At 46.4% G+C, this 20,640-nt stretch overlaps 1 protein-coding gene across 1 annotated transcript in view; it reads right to left on the bottom strand.

The window, feature by feature from the left end:
• dmxl1 (Dmx like 1) overlaps positions 1 to 20,640 on the bottom strand; it is a 45,738-nt gene that overhangs the window by 7,076 nt on the left and 18,022 nt on the right. Inside the window, exons 20-41 of the mRNA XM_084468596.1 lie at positions 20,639 to 20,640; positions 20,157 to 20,290; positions 18,824 to 19,007; positions 18,091 to 18,201; positions 17,477 to 17,646; positions 17,050 to 17,147; positions 16,632 to 16,797; positions 16,135 to 16,263; positions 15,765 to 15,897; positions 14,576 to 15,345; positions 13,962 to 14,069; positions 13,339 to 13,506; positions 11,762 to 11,953; positions 11,355 to 11,428; positions 7,661 to 7,782; positions 6,382 to 6,639; positions 5,688 to 5,905; positions 5,280 to 5,428; positions 4,921 to 5,006; positions 3,036 to 3,237; positions 2,103 to 2,220; positions 121 to 207 (exon numbers count right to left, since the gene is read on the bottom strand). The exon at positions 20,639 to 20,640 is cut by the window's right edge and continues 257 nt beyond it. Coding sequence (XP_084324722.1) covers positions 121 to 207; positions 2,103 to 2,220; positions 3,036 to 3,237; positions 4,921 to 5,006; positions 5,280 to 5,428; positions 5,688 to 5,905; positions 6,382 to 6,639; positions 7,661 to 7,782; positions 11,355 to 11,428; positions 11,762 to 11,953; positions 13,339 to 13,506; positions 13,962 to 14,069; positions 14,576 to 15,345; positions 15,765 to 15,897; positions 16,135 to 16,263; positions 16,632 to 16,797; positions 17,050 to 17,147; positions 17,477 to 17,646; positions 18,091 to 18,201; positions 18,824 to 19,007; positions 20,157 to 20,290; positions 20,639 to 20,640 — 3,679 coding nt within the window. The remainder of the gene's footprint in view (positions 1 to 120; positions 208 to 2,102; positions 2,221 to 3,035; positions 3,238 to 4,920; positions 5,007 to 5,279; positions 5,429 to 5,687; positions 5,906 to 6,381; positions 6,640 to 7,660; positions 7,783 to 11,354; positions 11,429 to 11,761; positions 11,954 to 13,338; positions 13,507 to 13,961; positions 14,070 to 14,575; positions 15,346 to 15,764; positions 15,898 to 16,134; positions 16,264 to 16,631; positions 16,798 to 17,049; positions 17,148 to 17,476; positions 17,647 to 18,090; positions 18,202 to 18,823; positions 19,008 to 20,156; positions 20,291 to 20,638) is intronic.

The raw sequence follows: 20,640 nt of genomic DNA, 5'->3' as shown, positions 1-20,640 counted from the left end.
AAAATGAGTTTTAACCTAGGTCTTGGTGTTCAATGTACAATTTGGGGCATTTATGATGGAATGTGAGCGTTTCAATATTAGCGTTGGTGAGGTTAGTTGGCTGCTCAACAGGCACCTTACCTTATTGATGGCGAAGGCTGTGATAATGTCAGACTCTTTGTGGATGATCCGGGCTTTTCCTACAGCGGAGCTCGAGTCTGTCTCCATCTGCAAGGCAACACACATCATCATCACCCCCTGACCTGCTGCATTGGTCTTGGAACTTCACCAACACAAGTCCTAGTTAAAGTCCATGTAAAATATAAAGATGACCTTCTGCATTGTTCTTACAACCTCACAAACACATGTCCTAGTCAAAGTCCATGTAAAAGATACAGATGACCTTCTGCATTGGTCTTACAACCTCACCAACACATGTCCTAGTCAAAGTCCATGTAAAAGATACAGATGACCTTCTGCATTGGTCTTACAACCTCACCAACACATGTCCTAGTCAAAGTCCATGTAAAAGATACAGATGACCTTCTGCATTGGTCTTACAACCTCACCAACACAAGTCCTAGTTAAAGTCCAAGTAGGAGACCTGTTTTGCGCTGTGTTTATCTAGATGTGGCACACGCAGGAGTGGTGCATAAAGCGTGGCGTAATTCAGCATGTGCAGTCAACTTAAAAAAGCAACCAACTCACAAAGATACCGCCTACAGCTAAACAGAACACAAAATCCTACGAGATGCACGCAGGCCTGTATCACATGATGTTTAGGGACGATACGTTCTAATGCTGTGAATTATGTCGGCCGTCGACCTATTCAAGGGGAAAGGGGCTGCGCCTTTGTGTGTCGTAAGGAATGAAGTCAAACTCCACATTAAAGAAGGCTAAATATGGCGGTTTCCCATTTCCACAGAACACATAATCCCCGTGGAATACAGATTTAGTGCGACAGCGTTGGGCTGGTTAATCAGAAACCATTCAGCTTCGTAGTCGGTCCTCTGGGAGACCCGGGTTAATTAACAACGAGCCAAGTGTAAAACGGGGTAGTTTGGAAGGGTGGGAGACGTGGTGGGAGACGTAGAGCGAGACAGAGGGATGCAGAGAGACACAGACTGAGGGAGGGTGGGCGATGGTGAGTGAGAGAGAGACAGTGAGAGAGAGAGACATGTATGGCTTTGTGGGCGTTCAGCTTCAGCCTGAGATGCATAATCAAGATGGCGCAATGTAAGATTAATTTACATGGCTAACACGAACACAAAGTTCCAAGCCCACTTGGCACTGACCCACAACGGTGACGGCCACTAGTGTGCATAAATCATGACCTACTCATTGTTCCACCGGAACATAGACATAGACATACAGTACGTGTAGCTCACCTACTGGGTGTTCGGCTCAGTTGACACGACTGGATGACGCACATTTCCATCAAGACTAAGATTTTGTAAGAGCAGCATATTTGTTACTTTTTTATTTCACTGACTCCTTTGTTTTGTTTCCTACATTTAAGTCTAATTAAGCCAAAAAAAACAACTAAAAACAAATTCCGCCATTCTTCCGCCAACAGTTTGGACATCTACATTCATAAACAGTTCGGAAATCAAACTGTGAAATTGTCCGAAAAGCCCCAAAAACGTTCTGCCTTTTTCCGCCAGATTTCTTACTGCATTGACCCCTCCATGCCATATTAGTAAGCAGTACCTGATTGGATATCACCTCGTCCAACCCGGTGCATTTCATATTGTCAGTCTGCTCCTCAACCGACTTAAGAGGTTAGTAAAGCAACAGTGCAGACCATACACACACACACACACACACCACCACACACAGGGACACAACACATGATGGACAAGGTGATTAGTTGAAGGAAAGAGACTAAACTAATATAAACTAATACATGCAGGCACGCATGCCTAACAAACATGCACATTTGACTCCATCAATGCAACATGGTGAAATGTGTTGCTGTCCATTGGTTTGGCAGATACAGCGAAAGTGAGTTGTGGATTAAGCCAATAGTGTTACTATATAGTTGTTTTTGGAAGTACTACAGCTAGCCTCTCCCATAGACGACCCATGCAGCAAGGCTAGTGCGCAACGCCGACCCTTCGTACCTCGTTGGGCCCTCGTTTCTTGGTGAAGATGTTCCTGATGAAGGTGTCCTGGACGTAGTCCTGCTTCACCAGGAACTGCCACAGCCGCTTCACCGGCAGTGCAGAGTGGTGCGCAGAGCTGGGGGCAGAGAGCGTGCATATGGATTTGAGCCGGCAATAAAATATATATAAAATTAATAAATACATACATACATTTCGGTCAAGCTTTCTTTATTCTACAGGGATTTAGGCCTACGAGGAGTGGGGGGGGGGGGGGGTTAAGAGGATATCTGCTGCTAAAGGGCGAGACACATCAAACACACCCTGCCGTTCCACAGTAATTCCTAATGAAAGCACTACACTATGGTATGGTAGTAGATTAGAACGGGCCGCTTGGGCTTAGAGGCGGGTTTAAAGTGGGACCCGGAGGGACGGCGGCAGCTCGGCAGTCGGGATATCTGCTACCGACAGCATGCTACAATCACACCAAAACCACAGCGTATTATGTTAACATTTGTCTCCTTGCTCTGAGGGAATGTGCAAAAAGTCTGATGCAATCTCATAAAGTGCATTACTGTACTTTAGAAGATTGCTTTGGGAACAGTTGAGAGACAAGCCCCTCAAGGCACTGGTAAGAATGGGACAAACTGCACTCTTATTAAACTCGAATTAAACCGAGTTCAGCCAGCAGTTGTTTCGATCGGTTACTGTTTTCTAGACCTCCGATGAATAATAACTAATAGAGCAATGGGGATCTATCACCAGCATCAATGCTACGGCAGACCGAATCAATACTTTATGAGCTTATGTGCTCACCATTACATTTTTTATATTTCCACTTTAAAATGCGTACATTGGGTTTTTTAAAAGGAGGCAGCACCCCACAAAGGTTGATATAGTCCGTACATTGCCTTTTGTGGGGCGCTACACTACAAACGACACTGTGGTGTATACCTGAATGGCGTGTTGGAGGGTTCAAACAGAGCCTTGTGTCTGAGGAGGGCAGGCCCAGGGGCGGCCGTGTCCTCCTGGGAGAAGTTGACGATGTACTTGGAGGGCGGGCCTCCGAAGAGCTCCAGTCTCTTCTGCAGCACCTGCTCCCAGCACTGCAGGGTCTTCAGCGCCGCGTGGCACAGCGGGGAGCCCACGGGCAGATCTAAACGCGGAGCACAAAGAGGCGACGCTTCAGGTGTGCACGCATGCATGGACACAAAAGGAGGCACGGACATACGAACAGAGAACCCCCATTACAAGAGTTGTTAAGAGTGACACAACCACAAAGCTGCTTGGAGAATAAACCTAAAATAAAATACTGATTGCAGTGCTCTCACAAAACAACCTTGTAAAAAAATAAAGAAAGAAATGCAATATTATGTATTCAGCAAGTACTCCGGCCCTGATTATACATAGCCCCTTTATTTCAAATGAGAACTAGCTCTGTGTTTGTCGGGGTGTGTAGCAGCACCTATAGCCACTTATCTCTCCACCATCGTGCCCAGAACCGCCGTCCACACAACCACTCGGAAATCGGATTTAAATGTGCGACTGACCACGAGGTGTGCGAGGGGCCACAGCAGATAACGTGAGCAAGATCCGATACGGCGAAAGGTGTCCACACCCGGTGGTCAACGCGCCCCGATGTGATCCGATCAGCAGTGTAATGTAAGTAAACAAAACCATTCACCCCAATTTACTGAAAAATAACCCCAAGCAGTCTATTATAGGTAGTCAAATAACGACCAGGTTGTTTGACATTGACAAACAACATTTGAAGGTGGGCTAAGCCTGGCAGCTAGAGGGCATGAAGGTGTTAGGATAGGATAGGATATAGTGGCAGTTCCCAGACTATTTACAGTCTGGGAACTGCCACTATATCCTATGCGAAATATCATGGCCATGAGATGAAATGAGGGAAACTCAATCAATCATGCATAAACACATCCGTATCCTACAGTAAACAGATGGGGTTTGGTTTGGAATGGAGGATGGGAGAATGTTGGCTATTGGTTTAGGCTTTTAACACTTTCAGTCGTAGATAATGAACATCTGTATTATTATGCTGTTTTTTACATTTGTTACATTTTCCCAAAACATTTTGGTGAACGCGTTAACTTAAATCTTTGTGAGAGCACTGAGAACGCATTGAAAAGGAGTTGAAAGACGTCTCTGATGTAGGTCAATGGGGTAACAAGGCCTGAACATCTTCTTGGCGACAAAATAACCTGCTTTGCTGTGAATGACAAAAAATAAAAGCAAAAAATAAAATAAAATAAAATAAATCTTCCACCGTCAGGGTTGGGCTTTCAGCATTCATCACACAATACGAAAGTACTGCCCATTGAAAAGCCATTACATTAGGTATTTTTATGAATGAAAGTGAGATGAGAAGGAACGATTTTTATTTCACCTCATATTGATTTGAAACTAAAGCCACTGTGGAAAGCCACTGTCAGGAGTGAGTCTTTATTAAAAAGATTTCACTAAGAACTACCGACCCCTTCATGTGCCATGTTCAATGTCTTCAACCAGCCAAAAATTATATGTTTTCATTTGAAAGTCAAACGATGAATCAATTAGGATGATTAGTAAATCAAATTTACTAATCATTAATAAATCTGATTTACTAATTGTCAGATTAATCGACCGTCAAAATAATCCTCAGCCACAGCCCTCAATCAGCCATGTTTAGCTTGGCAGTGAAATTATTTAATGTTCATTTACATGACGGTGATTGACTTTGAGCTTTGATGCAATCAAGAACATTCAAATTACAACCACGCGTCGCAGCCCATCTGCTATGCCAACAAGGGCTTTGTGTAGACGGTTGTCTGGTCCTTACCTATTAGGTCATGTCCGGCCATAGGGTAGAAGGACTTTAGGTTGACCACAACCAGTTGCACCATTGCCAGACGCATCAGACACCAGCTAGAGGGACAGGAGATCCATTGTAAATCAGGAGGTGAACAAGGGACCGTCAAGCCACATTCTACGTGTTTCCTTCTAGAATCCACTCAAGTGTTTTCTGTCCATATTTAAGCATTTTGTGTCAAAAAAATTGGCATGCCCTGTAGCAGGGTCACCCTTAGCTGGACGGAAAGCTCTTCTTTCTCTAAAAAAAAGGGTCTAAAGTAAAGCTATAAACTCTATTCAAATAAGTAAATGGAGTTTGAGTTAACATTGCATCACACCAGTCGTTACCTGTAGGAGTTGTTGTTGGAGTGCTCTCTCAAGGGGGAGTTGGGGTCGAAGACGTCCTCATAGTCCTCGTCATCGTCATCTTCGTCCTGGCTGTTGTGACTGTCCTCTGAGTCGTACTCGTCCCGGTCCTCAGATGGTGGGAGGTGGGGCTATTGGAGCCACAACATAGGTGACAGAGAAGTACAAGCCTCTGATGAGGATGATGAAGGGTTTCCAAACGTACAGCAGCCAGAATTCTCCATTTGTTATGGCTGACCAACATTGATTTGGCTCTTTGAATACTTTACACGTTACTACCGTCAACTTCTTGTGTCAAAAGACAAGAGAGTCTTGGTACATTCAGCTAAATGTGTTGATAATCTTATTCAAGAGGTAAAGGCGGTGTGGTTATATTTTCCTTGTAGTCACCTTGGCAATAAGGTAGTCCCAAATGCTAAGCTCGGGTGGGACAAAGCGTTCTTTGAAGATGGAGGCTGCTTCCCGCTCCACTACGGATGGGGATCTGAGGCTGGCTGGGCTGGCTGACCCCTCCCTCTGTAGCCCCGCCTCTTCCTTGGAGCTGTTGCGCGACGACATCATCCTGAAGCGACTGGACTTCCTTTCTTGGCCCTCATTGGAAGGCGAATCTAAAGTCATTGCACAGAATAATCTTTAACCGTAGATTTAAACTTGCGTCCCATCCATCCACATATGCCTCATCACTATCACTCTTTGCATGTTTGAAAGCTTTCAGAAGTGTTATTTATGCAGAAAAAGAGAGAAAAAAAAAAAAGTACATAAAAAGATTTGCTTCTGGAAACGGCAGATTTGTGTTGGGCTAATGCACCAGTCAGTTCAGTTTCCGCAATACAGGCAAAACCAGCTACAGTTTCAAGTGGTTTCATTGTTAACCATAAAGTTACATCAGGCCTTCTCTCTACAGGACCGGACCTTGACTTAGGACCTAAAAACCCCTGCTGACTATGACACACACACACACACACACACACACACACACACACACACACACACACACACACACACACACACACACACACACACACACACACACACACACACACACACACACACACACACACACACACACACACACACACGGCACCTGGCGGGGAGAAGGCCTGCGGTCCGTTGAGCCTCTCGATGACGGGGGTCTTGACCCCTCCCCCGAACACAGCCACCCACAGCCTGCTGTTGAGGGGGTGCGCTACGATGCGGAACAGCTCGTTGCAGGAGTGAGTGGCGAGGCCGTGGACGAACAGGCTGAGGTAGACGGCGGTGAGGATCTCGCAGAGCAGCACGCCCAGACCCGGCTGGCTCTCCTCTCCTGCGGAGCTCAGCAGGCGGATCAGAGAGGCGATGCCTGACAAGAGAAGAGCACAGCGGGGAAGAGGAGGAGGAGGAGGAGGGATGGGAACCAGGAGAAAGGGGAATGAAGTGGGACGGAGTGCAGGGTAAGTCGAAGCCAGTGATGGGTCTTGTGAGAACCAGACACGTTGGAGACCTATAAAAAAGTACCCTTTGAGTGGGATCTGCGGTGCAATCCACCAGCAGATTTAAGCGTTTCCCAATGAGCGCTGTAAAGCCACCTGCAATCACCTGCTCACAAGGCAAGGGGACATTTTCCATCATTGTCGCTGGCCAAATAAAACCGTCACAGCTGTGTGTTCCTGCCTTGATTTCCCAACTGCTTTTCTGAAGCCCATTTTAATTGAGATTGCGACGGATGGAAACATTAGCTTTTTCTGATGAATCATTTTCAGTGAGCCATGGGGGATTCAAGCGGCACACAGGGTATCAGTGTGCGCAGATTGTAAAACGCCACAGAACCGTTTTAATATCTGTGCATATGTGCACAGTATCCTCCATCCAAGTGGTCCCTGGAAAGAGATTTACTGTGATCAACCGTGTCATTGTAGATGGCTAACTAACTGCTCATTTTGGGGACAAAGACCCACATTTTAGATACCACCCTGGTACAGCCAAAACACATGTTCCATTATCTCTCCAGTTGCCCACCCAATTTCAGTCTTTTTGCTCCAAAAATACCGGAATGAGTTGCTTCACAATAGCGGTTTTCATATGGGCTTGTTATCACGTCAGATGCTCCGGGGAGCTTATTATTTTTAAGAAATAATTTTCCAGGTGATCACACCTTCTCCCTGCATCTTCATCTTGCTCTCTGTACAATAACAAAATCATATTCCCTCATTACGAAAGGAGTATGAATTTTTTTTTAAAAAGAGGTAGATCTCAAAACTATCCATTGATACAGAGTGCGTGTGTAAACCCAGACCAACAGTGATTTCAGCTCAACACACATGTGAGACGATGCGTGATCTGATTAAGAAGGGTTAGAGGTGACGGGGTGAGACCTGATTTACCTGGCCACTGAGCAGGAGTGGTGTTGGGCTGCACCGCCTCGTCCATGCTGACGGTCCTCCCGGGCTGCCTCTGAGACAGCAGCACGCTCTGGTACACGATGCCCGTGAACTGGTTCATTTGACTGAGTGCAGACAAAATGGAGCCAAACAAAACAGACTCAATTAGTGGGAAACAAAAGGAGGAAAAAAAAGGAAGCGTCTGTGGTAAATTCTTCAATTTGGAAAAAAGGAAGAATATGCAATGTGTGACACTGTTAAAATGTTAAAGCTTTGTTCTCGACAATTCTCTATCAAACCAACGGAAAAACAATCTGCGACGCACAAATTGACTCACATTCCTGCGATACATGAAAGAGTCATGTTCTACTAGGGGTGGGCGGTATACCGGTAACGTCACCGCCACCGGTGTCACGTTCTGCCCGATATGTAGTTTGCAATACCGTCATGACGTCATAAAAACCCACACGTTTTGGTTTAGACCACATACGGAGAAAGAAATATAACGTGCGCACAGACTTTTTATAAAACGTCCATGGCCACAACACTAATGAACTATCATTACAAACCTACACTGATTATGCACAGGACAGGACGTTACGTTACCCACAAGGTCACTGTGCTAAGTAAACAATAACAAATGTCTACTGTTACGAGGATAAAACAGAATTTATTCAATAAAATGAGTACGACATCTGAACGGAGTGGAGTGACCGAGACAGAAAAGTTGGTTCCTAAAAAAGGAGCTACTTCTGTGATTTGGAGCTGGTTCGGATATAAATCAGCAGACAAAGCGCAAACTACGATATTGTGCAAGGTATGCCGTCGTGTTGTTTTAGCCAAAGGTGGCAACACCAGTTTGTTTCACCATTTTAAAAGCATGCATGCCCGTGAGTACGAGGAAGTAATAAGGGCCAAAAGCAGTAGCTCAACCGGCAGCTGTGCCAGCGGAGCACGTCGGAAGACAACACAACAGGCGTCACTCCAGGCTTCGTTCACTGCTGGCGTGCCTCATGATAAAAGCAGCGGAAAGTGGAAGGAAATAACAAGGGCACTTGCGCATCATATCGCCATGGACATGGTGCTGATTCAAGTAGTGGAGAGAGATGGGTTTAGAAATTTGCTTCGTGTTTTGGTCCCACGTTACGAACTTCCCAGTCTGAAGTATATAAGCCAGAAGTGTCTGCCGGACCTATACGTGGAGTGTCGGGAGAAAGTTCTGAAGGAGATTTGCAATATCAAATTCTTCTCCACAACAGCGGACTTTTGGTCCAGCCGGACAACTGAGCCGTACATCAGCCTGACAATACACTATATTGATGAAGATTGGAATCTGTGCAGCAGGTGCCTCCAGACCTCATTTTTCCCCGACGATCACACTGGAGACATAATAGCAAATGGGTTGCAGGAAGCCCTGTCTGCCTGGGGTTTGGATGGGTTTGAGGAAATTTAAGCCAAAGCTACACCATGTTTGTTCCATTGCACTTACAACTTTTTCAGTGTATTTTATTTAATTGCATATTTCTGTATTCCGTACATTTAATATTTATTTTATTATTTCTTAGCCTTCAAGCACATGTTGACAGGTTCTTGTGTAGCACTTTACTATTCTGAAGCCCCCTGGTGGAGAGGGATTGCCACTTATAGAAAAATAACTGGCTCAGTGGTATTTTAAGCAAGTAATGTGCATAATGTTATATGTTGTAGTTTCTTTCTTGTGGGTACATTTGTGTTATGTTCCATCACAAATGATGTGCCCCCTTGCATTTCAGTCTGTGAAAAAAAGTTAAATTAATAAAACAGCAGTAAATGTTATAAACTGTCTTTTTCCTTTCCTTATTCTTTACTAGATCCACATTGCTAAGCTATAGTTCACTTAACTCAAAAGAACAGAATGGCTGGTACTTATATGACTGAATTAATGAATCACACTAAATTGACTAATTAACTCACATTATGGGGAAGGCTTCTTCTGTCTTTCTTAAGATAAGTACTGCTACATTGCCAATAGAGTGGAAAGAGGTAAAACTATTTTTGTAATACCGTGATATAAAACCATCACCGCAAAAATGGAAAAAAATACAGTGCTAAAAATGTTAGGTCATATCGCCCACCCCTATGTTCTACACGGTAGCGATGCGACTGCAGGTGAGGAGTGCAGGGCGCCAGCGCCATCTTCCAACAACCAAAGATCAAAGTGCGACCGACACAAAATGGATGTGGGTTGGCTGTAGGTTGGGAGCTGAATTCACAGGGAATCATCTATGCCGAGCAACTCACTGGAGAGGGCGCAGCACGCTTCTCTCCCGCAGCCAATAAGTTTGCGTCAAAGAGTCTGCCACAGAACCAATTGCCTTGTCAGAGGGAATTCACAAGTCAAGAGGAATGGCTCTCTCCAAGGAGGACGACGCCTTGGATGCTATGCCTACCCTCCTCCCGTCACATCCAATTGCCAAACGCTCCACTAGGGAGACACCTTGACGGGGTCTTCGGATGCTTTCAGCTCTGTGTCTAGAAAGAATCGTTCAACGTTGGCTGCTGTTCATAAGTGTCGATTAACATTTTATCAGAGGCATGCGGTGATCACACACCGAGACATTGAGTGGTATGTGGATCAAAATGACAGCTCAGGTATTATACATGACCCATGTGGCGTACACTCTATTAAAGACGTCGACTCATTCCACTTCAACACACACACACACACACACACACACACACACACACACACACACACACACACACACACACACACACACACACACACACACACACACACACACACACTTTAGTTTCATTCAACGAGTATGGTGATACACTGTGACTGCACACTCTCATGTTAATTACCATTACAAAGAGGGTGTTCAATTATAAATAGCTTTTTAAATTTAGTCTTCAAAACCCCGAAAAGGACGAGATTTGCAACCTCCTTGAGTGTGCACGCTTGTGTGTGTCTGTGACCGCCCGCCAACGTGGAGGGTATATTAACGCAAGTAAACAAACCAAAAAGACGTCAATGACAAACTTCTTCAAAATCACCTCTTTGTGACTGACAGGAAGTGTGACTAGGCCAGAGAGTGCTCTATAAAGTACAACCAGTTGGGTTTGTACTCTGAATAGGAAACAACCACTCCAAATCATCGCTTCTCCCCCGTTTGACACATACGGCATGCAGTCACAGGCAGTTCCACTTCTGGGGCCTCTGGGGCTCTTAGGGTTACGGTTCGGTCGAGCAAGAGTTTAAGTTAATGCATAAAACTAGAGGAATTCTGACAGGACTGAAGAGGCATTTCAGGCTTGTGGAAAATTCTGTTGACTTGCACAACTGTCAACTGTGGAATGCATTAAATCGCTTGCCCAGAACCTGGTAAAAGATAGATTACGCTTTGATCGATGAGATTGCGGCCATGGTTTCCATGGCCGCCCACTACTACATTTCTAATCGATTCTACCCCAAAGCATGCTAAATCCAGCAACCGCAATTTTATTCAGGAAATGCATGAATAGCAAGTCTGATGCAAACTGAAATAAGGATAAGTGCACAGTTTGAGCAATAATTTGTGTTTAAAAGTTAATGAACAGTGTGACGCAGTTTAAGTGCGACTTAAACTGCAAGGGACGTTGTCCTTAAATAAACTTTTGAGATCTAGACTACGGATACAGTCTCCTATGGTAGAGAGTGTTGGATGAGGCTCACCTGTAGTGTCCATCACAGAGACATTGATAAATGCAGGCAGACAGCGAGGCAGCCAGAGTGTGCATCACGTAAATCTAAGAAAACAGATGGGACAAAACCATATATGCATCGGAAAAGGGCCTCACTTTCTTTAAAATATACTGAAGAAGGCAATGTACCAATAGAAAACAAATGTTCTGTTTACTGGTATTTTACAGAAGTTGTTCTGCTTCACCTTAAAAACATACTGAGAAACATTTTAAAGTTTCTCAGATGTGGAATGGCCATCTGTTTTCATCAGAATAAATAATGAGTAAATGGTAATGGGAATTTCCATGGTTCGCTAACTGGCTAACAATCCTAACAAGTACCCTGGGGGGTAATGGATGAACAGGGTGAATTTCTCAGTGGGGATTTCAGAATCTCACCTCGTTGTTGACTACGTCGGGGTGTGGAGGGGAGTCTAGGGAGGTAATGGTGTGTAAGATGTCGTGGGCCAGGTTGGTCAGGTGCACAATGGGATTGGCTACCACCGTCTTGGCATTGGCTGTGCAAGCCAATAGGAGTGGAATGGAGGCGGGTGGTGGGCAGGGAGCCACGGGCGATTGGATGGAATCGTCCTGTGGAATAGAAATGCAAGTCGTTTATAAGAGCTAGGAAGATGACATTGTGTGTCAGCATGTAGTGGTCATCCAAGAAAGTAAAAAATAGTAAAACACATGAATACATTGCTCTGCCAACATTTACAGTCGTATGTATACCTACCTAAGTAGTATTAATAGAGAAGTATTACCATGCAATACCCATCAACATTCCCTCATTGGCCAAATACATTGAAAATAATAAACATAATATATACAATACAAAGCATTGGGATGATCATGTCTAGCTCAACTGAACACTGCCAGGATTCAAGCTTTTATTCACACTGGGGCCACCCATACTATGAAGGTGCACACACTCATGTTCCTGGAACATAAAGGCCTCCAGCAAATGGCCAACACAGCATCCCTCAAAAACAACCAGAAAAACCTGCAGTCTCGGTTATACAATAGCCCTATTCCCAGATGGCCTTTGTATGACTTGTTGTTCCCATGCCACCCAAATTCTATCTTGTTTGTCTGCTCAGAATTTCCCCCGGAGTGTTAAGAGTAAGAAGACTCTTTGTTTGTCATTGCACAAGTACAATACACAAAATGAAATCTCTGCATTGAACGCAGCGCTAGGAGTAGTGGGCAGCCGCAGTGCAGTGCCCGGGGACCAACTTCAGGTCTGCTGCCTAGTGCCTAGGTCAAGGGCACCGGCAGTAGTATTAACCTAACATGGTCGTGTTTTAGTGTGGGAGGAAACTGGAACACCCGGAGGGAATCCCAGTGAACACGGGGAGAACATACAAACTCCACACAGAAAGGGTCCCACCCTCTCCCCAGGGTTTGAACCAAGGCTCTCGCTGTGAGGCAGAAGTGATAACCACTGCGGCAGCCAGCAAACTCAGTCTGGCCTGCAGAGAAGTGAGCAATCAGTACAACATGTCAGCCAATTGCTTCAGGTGTGTGAGTTAGCCCTTCCCGGTGAACAAATACACAACCCTGTATGCGTCACATGATCTCCGCTTTCATTGAGGACAGGCTCCCAGAGGACTGTGTGTGTTCAGCCTTTTAATACTGTGCTGCCAAGACAATACACGCCTCGCTCTACACAATGAATGGGTTGTCGCGATGTCATGGTTGTTGGTGTTGTGGGGGTTTTAAAGTGTTGCTGGTGAGATTATTTTTCAGTGTGGAGGGTGGTAGGCAAGAGCATATGGATGGATATATAGTATGCTTGTTAAGCTTTAAGCTGCTTAACTGGGTTACTGTGTAAATTGTGTCAGGACAGGGGTTGACTCAGAGCCAACGCTGGGGGCATGGTGTCAGGTCGCGTTACGCCTCTGACTCTGAACAGGAAGTCCAAGTCGACAGCTACGGGGTCCGGCCGCCCCGTACGTCTCCATGCACCGACTGACCTGGTGAGACTCCTGCAGCAGCAGGATGAGCTCCATGCGTACGGAGGCCAGTCCTCCACCGTGAGAGCCGTGGAGGCTGCAGTAGCTCAGGAACATCCGGAGCAGGGGCTGGTTGGTCTGCAGCCACAGCCGCCTGCTACGCTGGCTCTGGCCACACGGGCTCCCCACCTGCAGAGCACATACCCACATCACTCAGCTCGGACAACATTCGTTGCCGTTTTTGGTTGTGATATTTCCACTGACATTTCTATATTCAACCCATAGTTTGTCATCAAATGAGCATGGTAAAGTGAGTTGAACCATAATTCTTTATGAGCAAAAGAGGCATGCTTCATTTCATTTCATTTCAATTTCAAACCTTTATTTATTCAGGGAAGCCAATTGAGAGCAAGCTCTCTTTTACAATGACGCCCTGATCACAAATCTGATCATTAATATCATGACATCGGTAAAATGTTCAAATGCAAGGGAATGGAGAAACTCTTTAAGCTCAGGGCCCAGGAGTAAAAAAAACAACAAATTGAGTCCAACAGAGCAAGAAGGAAGACATTTGGGCTTGCGTGAGAGGCATATTTCCTTATCCGGTATATCCGTCTACCAGCATGATAGACAGCAGCACCCACCTGCTGGTCTTCTGCTGTTCCAGACCCAGGGTCCAAGCCTGGGACGCCTGGGACGGCCAGCTCTGTGAGACAGGGCCTGTAGCTGCAGCAATGCTGAAGAGCCACCACCTGGAAAGGCACAAATGAATAAGAAAGGGACACGGTCCAAATATTACAATTCCGACTGAAACGGCCAAAAGCGAAAGTGCTTCCTGCCAACAATGACTTGTCGGTCTACCAAACGCACAGGAGACAATTTTATTTTGGTTTGGCAGAATCCGTCACTATGCTTATTCGAACATCTAAAGTTTTCCTTGAATGTGTGTACTGGGCAACAGAAGTCACTTTTAACATAATGTAGAAGTTCCTCCCCATCAACCATTAAGGAAGAAAAATGCATAAATAAGCCAAGGATGTAATTGCAGTTAGTTTAGATGTGATACAACAATGACTACCGCAGAGAGGACAAAGCATTTCTGTAACTTTAGTTAGAAATAAAGTATCAAACAGAGAGAAGAGGAGAGAAAATGTAGGGGCAAAAAAAAACAACCACCATGGCCACTTTGGGCCGTTATATAGGGCAGGTCGGTTAACTGGATAATGGCGCTTGTTCGGTTTGAGACCACGATCGTTACCTCTTTCTCCAGCCACTGGCAGAGCTGGTAGCGCAGCTTCCCCCCGTCCAGCTCGTAGCCTGTGGACAGAGTCCGCAGCTCGTTGGTCAGGATCTTCAGACACGCGTGGAACTTCAGCTGGGCCGCCGAGATGTCGTCCGCCGGCGCCAGGAAGTCGTCGCCGTCCTCCGCCGCCGACGCCTCGGTGAGCGGCGACTCCGAGTCGTTTGCGCTCTGGAACACGCTGCGGTTGCCCGCTGTGCCGCTCTTATCGCTGGCGTCTTCGTCGTCGTCGTCCTCCTCCTTGTCGCTCTCCCACTTGATCTCCAGGGCTTCGTCGGGCTGCGTCAGCGAAGGCTGACTCCAGTCGAAGCTGAGCACCGATTCCGACCGGCTGTTGGACAGGCTGCCGCCGTGCGACTCGTACCCGTTTAAAACCGGCTGAGACCAGTCCAGTTCTTTCCCGCTGTCGCTGGCTCCTGTCGGGGTGGCGGTCCCGCCGCTGCCGCCGTCCTGTCGGAGCGGGCTGGAGCGTTTGTGAACCTTGGGCATCTTGGAGAGCACCTCCAGGGCCAGCATGGGGCAGCCGGCCTGCAGGTGTGCGTGGGCGGCGGTGAAGAACAGCCGGCGCTCCACCAGGCTGATGGAGTCGGCCCGGCGCCCCTCCGTGGTCAGGCCCACCTTGGCCTTGTCCGAGGATCCCAGGTGGCGCCGCAGGAGGAGCGGGTGCGTGCGGAGGTAGGTGTAGAAGTTGAACACTTCGGGGTTGCACGGAGACGTGGAGGAGGGGCCTGGAGAGTGCGGATCAAGGGGCAGACATTCAAGACGGACAGAGATAGAGAGTGTAGAATATAGGAATAGAGATATTAGATGGTAAGAGGTAGAGAGATATAGACAGAAATGGAGGTAAGGCTAGAAGGCGAGAGATGAAGATAGAGAGTGTGAAAAAGAGATAAAAAGAGCATGAGATAGAAAAATATAGAGAGATAGAGAGATATAGAGAGGAAGAGATATAGTGGGCGCTTTAAGTCTATTATTTGTCTGTTGTATATTGAGCTATGATCAAGCCCTCTTGGAATCTGATGTATTGCACATGTCTCTGTGAGGTTGTGGGATTGACTGTGTGCGTGACCCTTGCAGATTCCCCCTCAGGGATAAATAAAGTGTATTCTAGAGAGACCGAGAGGGAGAGAGCGAGAGAGAGACCTACTGGTCTCCGATGCGATTTCAGGGCTCCCAGGGTCGGCAGCAGGCTGCTGGAGGAGAGTCTCCAGAGCGCTGCTGTAGTCCTCCAGCACCCAGTGAGCCATGCTGCAGAGGAAGGGGTCTGGGTGGGCCTCGATCTGAGAATCAACCAAACACTACGGTTATTACACCACTCTTCAAAACATTCTGCTCTCATGAGACAGTCTTCATCTTTTTTTTTTCTGCCTGACAAATCTGATCTCCTAGTTATTTATAGTTATCGTTGCTATGAGGTTTCAACACAGTCCTGTGATTCATTTCCTTGAGGAATCATCATTGTGCTTCCTGAAGTCATAAATATATAATTGGTGTGTACGAGGCACGATTCGACTCGCCTGTTTGTCTTGTCCCAAGATGTGCCTCTGGAGGATCTTTTTGTAGGTGGGGGCCGTCCCGAACTCAGACTCATACAGTCTGGAGATGACCAGGGCCAGCTGTAGGTCCTGCATCTTCTCTACACACACCTGGACGGAGAGGACATTTCAAATGTTTCAGCTGACTGATTTAACACCGCTTTGTTCATCCGTTTTATTCCAAATGTATAAACACTTGAAAGATAACGCCATAGTTCCAAGTGAGTAGAGTGAGTAGAGTGAGTAGGTTTTTCCAAACGTTTGAGGACAGTTTAAACATTTCCCTAAGGAAAGAAGTGTGGAAAGAAGCCAGCGATGCAAGGGGAACACACAGCAGGTGGTAAGCAGAGGTGCAACCCTTTAGTGTGTGAACTGCATATCAATTAGACTGCCTACCAACGAGAGAGGGATCGACTTTCCGAGAGTGCCACTCACTGCCAAGAGAGAGAGAAAACTCCTGCCCATGGAAATTGCTTTACCTCCACAGCATCCTTGAGGGAACCAGCAAGCAGGAAGAAGGCGGCAGAGTGTTGGAACCGCTGCTTTCCCAGCAGAGAGAAGGCATTCTTCAATGCTGCCTTCCTCCACCGGTCCTCGTTGAAGTTATTGCTGAAGAAGTCTGTCATCTTGGGGTTGTTTTGAGACCTGCGGATAGGGAGTCGGCACATTTAAAACAACAGAGCGGATGTCATTAGTCATCCCCATCTGACAGCATTGATCTCGCTAGGGGTGTGTGTGTGTGTGTGTGTGTGTGTGTGTGTGTGTGTGTGTGTGTGTGTGTGTGTGTGTGTGTGTGTGTGTGTGTGTGTGTGTGTGTGTGTGTGTTCCCTTGGATTACACATTAATCCAAGGGAATGTTTAAGCCCGTGTCTCCCATCGCCGATGCATTGTGCTTGCCTGTACAGTCCCCAGACCACCGCCTTCTTCTTCATGGCAAGGTAGAAAATGGCAGCATCCAAGGGATCGTTGTTTCTTTGAAAGGAAGCCTTCGCAACCTGACAGATGAAAAAAAGAAAAGAAAAAAGAGAGCAGTTAAGATTTCAGCGCAACGTCTTCAAAGCGCGGCCCAGTTTCGTCCAAAGTGGAAGTTACAATTTTATAGGTCATTTCAGAGAACTGCAAGCGCAGAAACAAGTGTGTCGTTTCGCACCGCATCAGCAAAATCGAAAATTGCCCTGCTTTAATGGACATTTATATTCAATGGAGTAGCGCAATCCAAATAGAATGTGGTGGCCAGTCGTGCCCCGCGGCTTAACGGTAACAACAAAGCATGACCTCTTAATACATCGCATTCCCCGTGTTCGCTCATGCTCTTCTCCCGTACCTTCTCGATACACCTGCGCAGCTTATTGGTGCTGCGGAGCCACCAGCCCAGGCCCATGGAGCGCAGCTCGGTCCAGCTGGGCTCCCCTCTCTGGTGGGCAGGCAGCATGTTCAGCAGCTCCTCCTCCGCCTCCGAGTGGAAGGCCCAGGCGTAGTGGCACGTGGACAGGCCTGGGGAGCAGCAGGGGCAGAACATTGCAGCGGTCACACGACGCTAGAGGCCTCAGGTTATTGACAGTGCAGACAACAACACATTGAGTTTCCTTGTTTTTTGCTCCTTTTAGTTTTGAAGCCTTGGTGGTTCAGAAGGTTTGGAGTCGTTGAGTTGGCGGTCACACGGACAGCATAATGACCGTGAAGTGGTCGTATAGGAAATTAAAGTGTACGAAAAAAGAAAAAAGACTGTTGTAACTCAGTGAACACTGGCGTCAAGCCCCCCATAACACAGAAGATCCTGCACTACAAGGGCATTTATGAGAAAATGAGAAAATCCACCTGATGCTTTAATGGTATTAAAATAAAAAATAGCCTGGATCAGCACTGTGGGTGCCCAAGAGCATGGTTCCTGTTTGCCGAAACAGTATCCATTACAATGACCTATTTTCATGAACATACCTTGCCGTAGCAGCTGGGCCCTATGTGCAGGAGGAAGAGAGGTAGAGAGGAAGGTATGCAGTCTTACAGCCAGCAGGAACCTCAGTCCACAATCATCCAGGGTCTCTCCACCTGGAAGGGAAATGAAAGAGAACCTCAATGCCTGCTGGTGCTCACCTGCTGTCATGTAAACTCATGGCCAAGCTGCTCTAACTCAAAGTGGGCTTGCAGAAAATATAGCAGGATTTATTTTACACAGCACATGGTGACTTTCGGGGGGCGGGGTTGGGCAAAGTATGAGAGAACACGTCTCAAACAACTCAATTATTTTTATTTTGAGCTGCCAGTTTCTCCAGTGAGTAACGCAACAACAAATAAAAATGAAGGCTGAACTAACTATACAGCTGCTGGCACAGCCATGATCAATGTACTGGTTGCTCTTTTCTGCTCTTTGTAGGTTTTTAAAACACAGAGCAAGGCAACACAAGTTAGTTCATATTCACAGCATACTCTCACCACGGAAACAGAAACCGGGTGGCTTTCAGAGGAGGACTCTGTTTTACCATGGACACGTCTCAATTTTATTCAACTGAAACAGTTATCCCCCCCCCCCACACACACGCACACACACACTTGGCATCTGAAAAGAGATCAATAGAACAGGGAAGCCCATCGACATAGTCGATGGGCTCGATAGGCCCTGTCAATGGGCCCTGTCTATGGGCCCTGTCAGCGGGCTCAGCAGCAGCTGTACCTTTGCGATTGTGGCTGTCCCGCAGGTCGGTGCTGGTGGTGGCGATGGTGTCTGCCAGCGCCATGAGGGACATCTGCTCCATGCTGGTGAGGCCCGGCAGGCTGGAGTGGATCAGGTGATTGGACAGCACCTGGGCGTGCTCGGGTCCGAAGAAGGTGGGGCTGTACTGGGACAGGTCGATCACCTGGCGGGACGTGTGGGGGCCACAGATTGAACGGGTTTGGATTAATGACGAGGATGTGGAACATGAGACTCGTCACAGTTCAGGGATGGATTGAAAAGCAATTCTTAGACATATGTACAGTATATTTATTGTTATCATTGCAATAATCATTTAACAGCTTAGAAAGTCAGGGATGGTTAGTGGAAGTAAGGGCAAATGAGTACAAATCACTATAAGTGCACAATACGTGCTATAAAGAAGCATTTCACTTGCCAGAGGACAGTGGAATAAAACTTTATGATCCTGTAAAAAAGATGCAGTAAAAAGCCAATGCCCAATTTGCAAGATGGAGTGTATACAGCCCATGTCCGACTTGAAGAGGATGGTCACCTTACTGCACAGAGACGGCCTGCTGGGATTTAACGCTTGGAAATGCCCTCGGGACAGGTTGTGTGGGGTAGGTCAGAAAGCTATATTAGGTTCATCTTCACCACGGCGGTATAATCAGGTCTATATTGCCCGGGGTGTCCATTCATTTTATTCACTGTGTGGTCCAACTGGATACCTCTGTGGAAGTCGTTTGATCATCACCATAAATCTTTTTGATGGTGACGTAATGGCTAGTCTCTCTGATCTCTCGCTACAAGTAACCATAGCAACATGGGAGCTTGAGCATGCTTAAGAAACCCTAACCCTAACCCTTTGAGGGGGAATATGCTCTTGAGAGAAGGATCTCTCTGACACAACCATATTTCAAATTTAAGTTTAAACTGTGTTTGTGTTATTCATTCCACGACTCTAATAATCAAATACATTTCTTTGAATTCAATCCTCTAAACAGCAGCTTAACAACATCATCAGATTTATTTATAAAAAAGGAGAATGATTCATTTGTTTATTAAGATGTATAAAGTGGACAGACGGAAAGGTGAAGGTTGAAGGTGACCCTAGGTCCCATTCCTCGCCTCATCTCCGTTCGCCAGACAGATGGCGGAAACCACCACTTCCAGCTAACGGATTTTGATCACGCCTTACACAAATGCAACGCTGTGCTTGGAACGCACCAAAAACCTAGGAAACAGTCAGAAACCTTCCCAAGGGTTTAATATGACCTCTTACATAGAAAAAAACAACACAAAAATAAAATAATGCTGCCCTATCAAAACCGACCTTGTTCACGGCCTCCTCTTGATCACTGTCCAGAGGCTCCAGGTCAGCCGTGCTGGGCAGGTGGAACAGCTCGTCATAGGCATCGGTCTGGCTGGACCCGTGCCCGCTGTCCCCGCCTACGCTCCCTGCGGTGACTGCAGATATGGCAGAGAAATTAATAACCGTCATTCAGCTCATAGTAGACATGAAGAGAAAACAAATCTGCTATCTTCATTCTCACAGAGAATGAAGATAGCATTCTCACACAGAACAGCAGTAGTAGAGTAATATGCATGTCTATGCATGTGGTAGCACAATATAAAAAGGACAATATAATGAAACGCTGTTCAATCCATAAGAAGAACCTCATGCGGATGCAAATGCATAAAAGGACAATACAATTAGTCCCGGTTGTCTATAAAATTAAAACAACATTTGGTGGGTGCCACAGACTCCAATGATTGGTATTGAGCATTGTTCTCTCTACGCACAGTGAAACTAACCT

This window comes from Micromesistius poutassou (assembly GCF_964030765.1).
Source record: "Micromesistius poutassou genome assembly, chromosome: 5".
In the NCBI taxonomy this organism is placed as follows: domain Eukaryota; kingdom Metazoa; phylum Chordata; class Actinopteri; order Gadiformes; family Gadidae; genus Micromesistius; species Micromesistius poutassou.
This window is presented reverse-complemented; position numbering and strand designations above follow the sequence as displayed.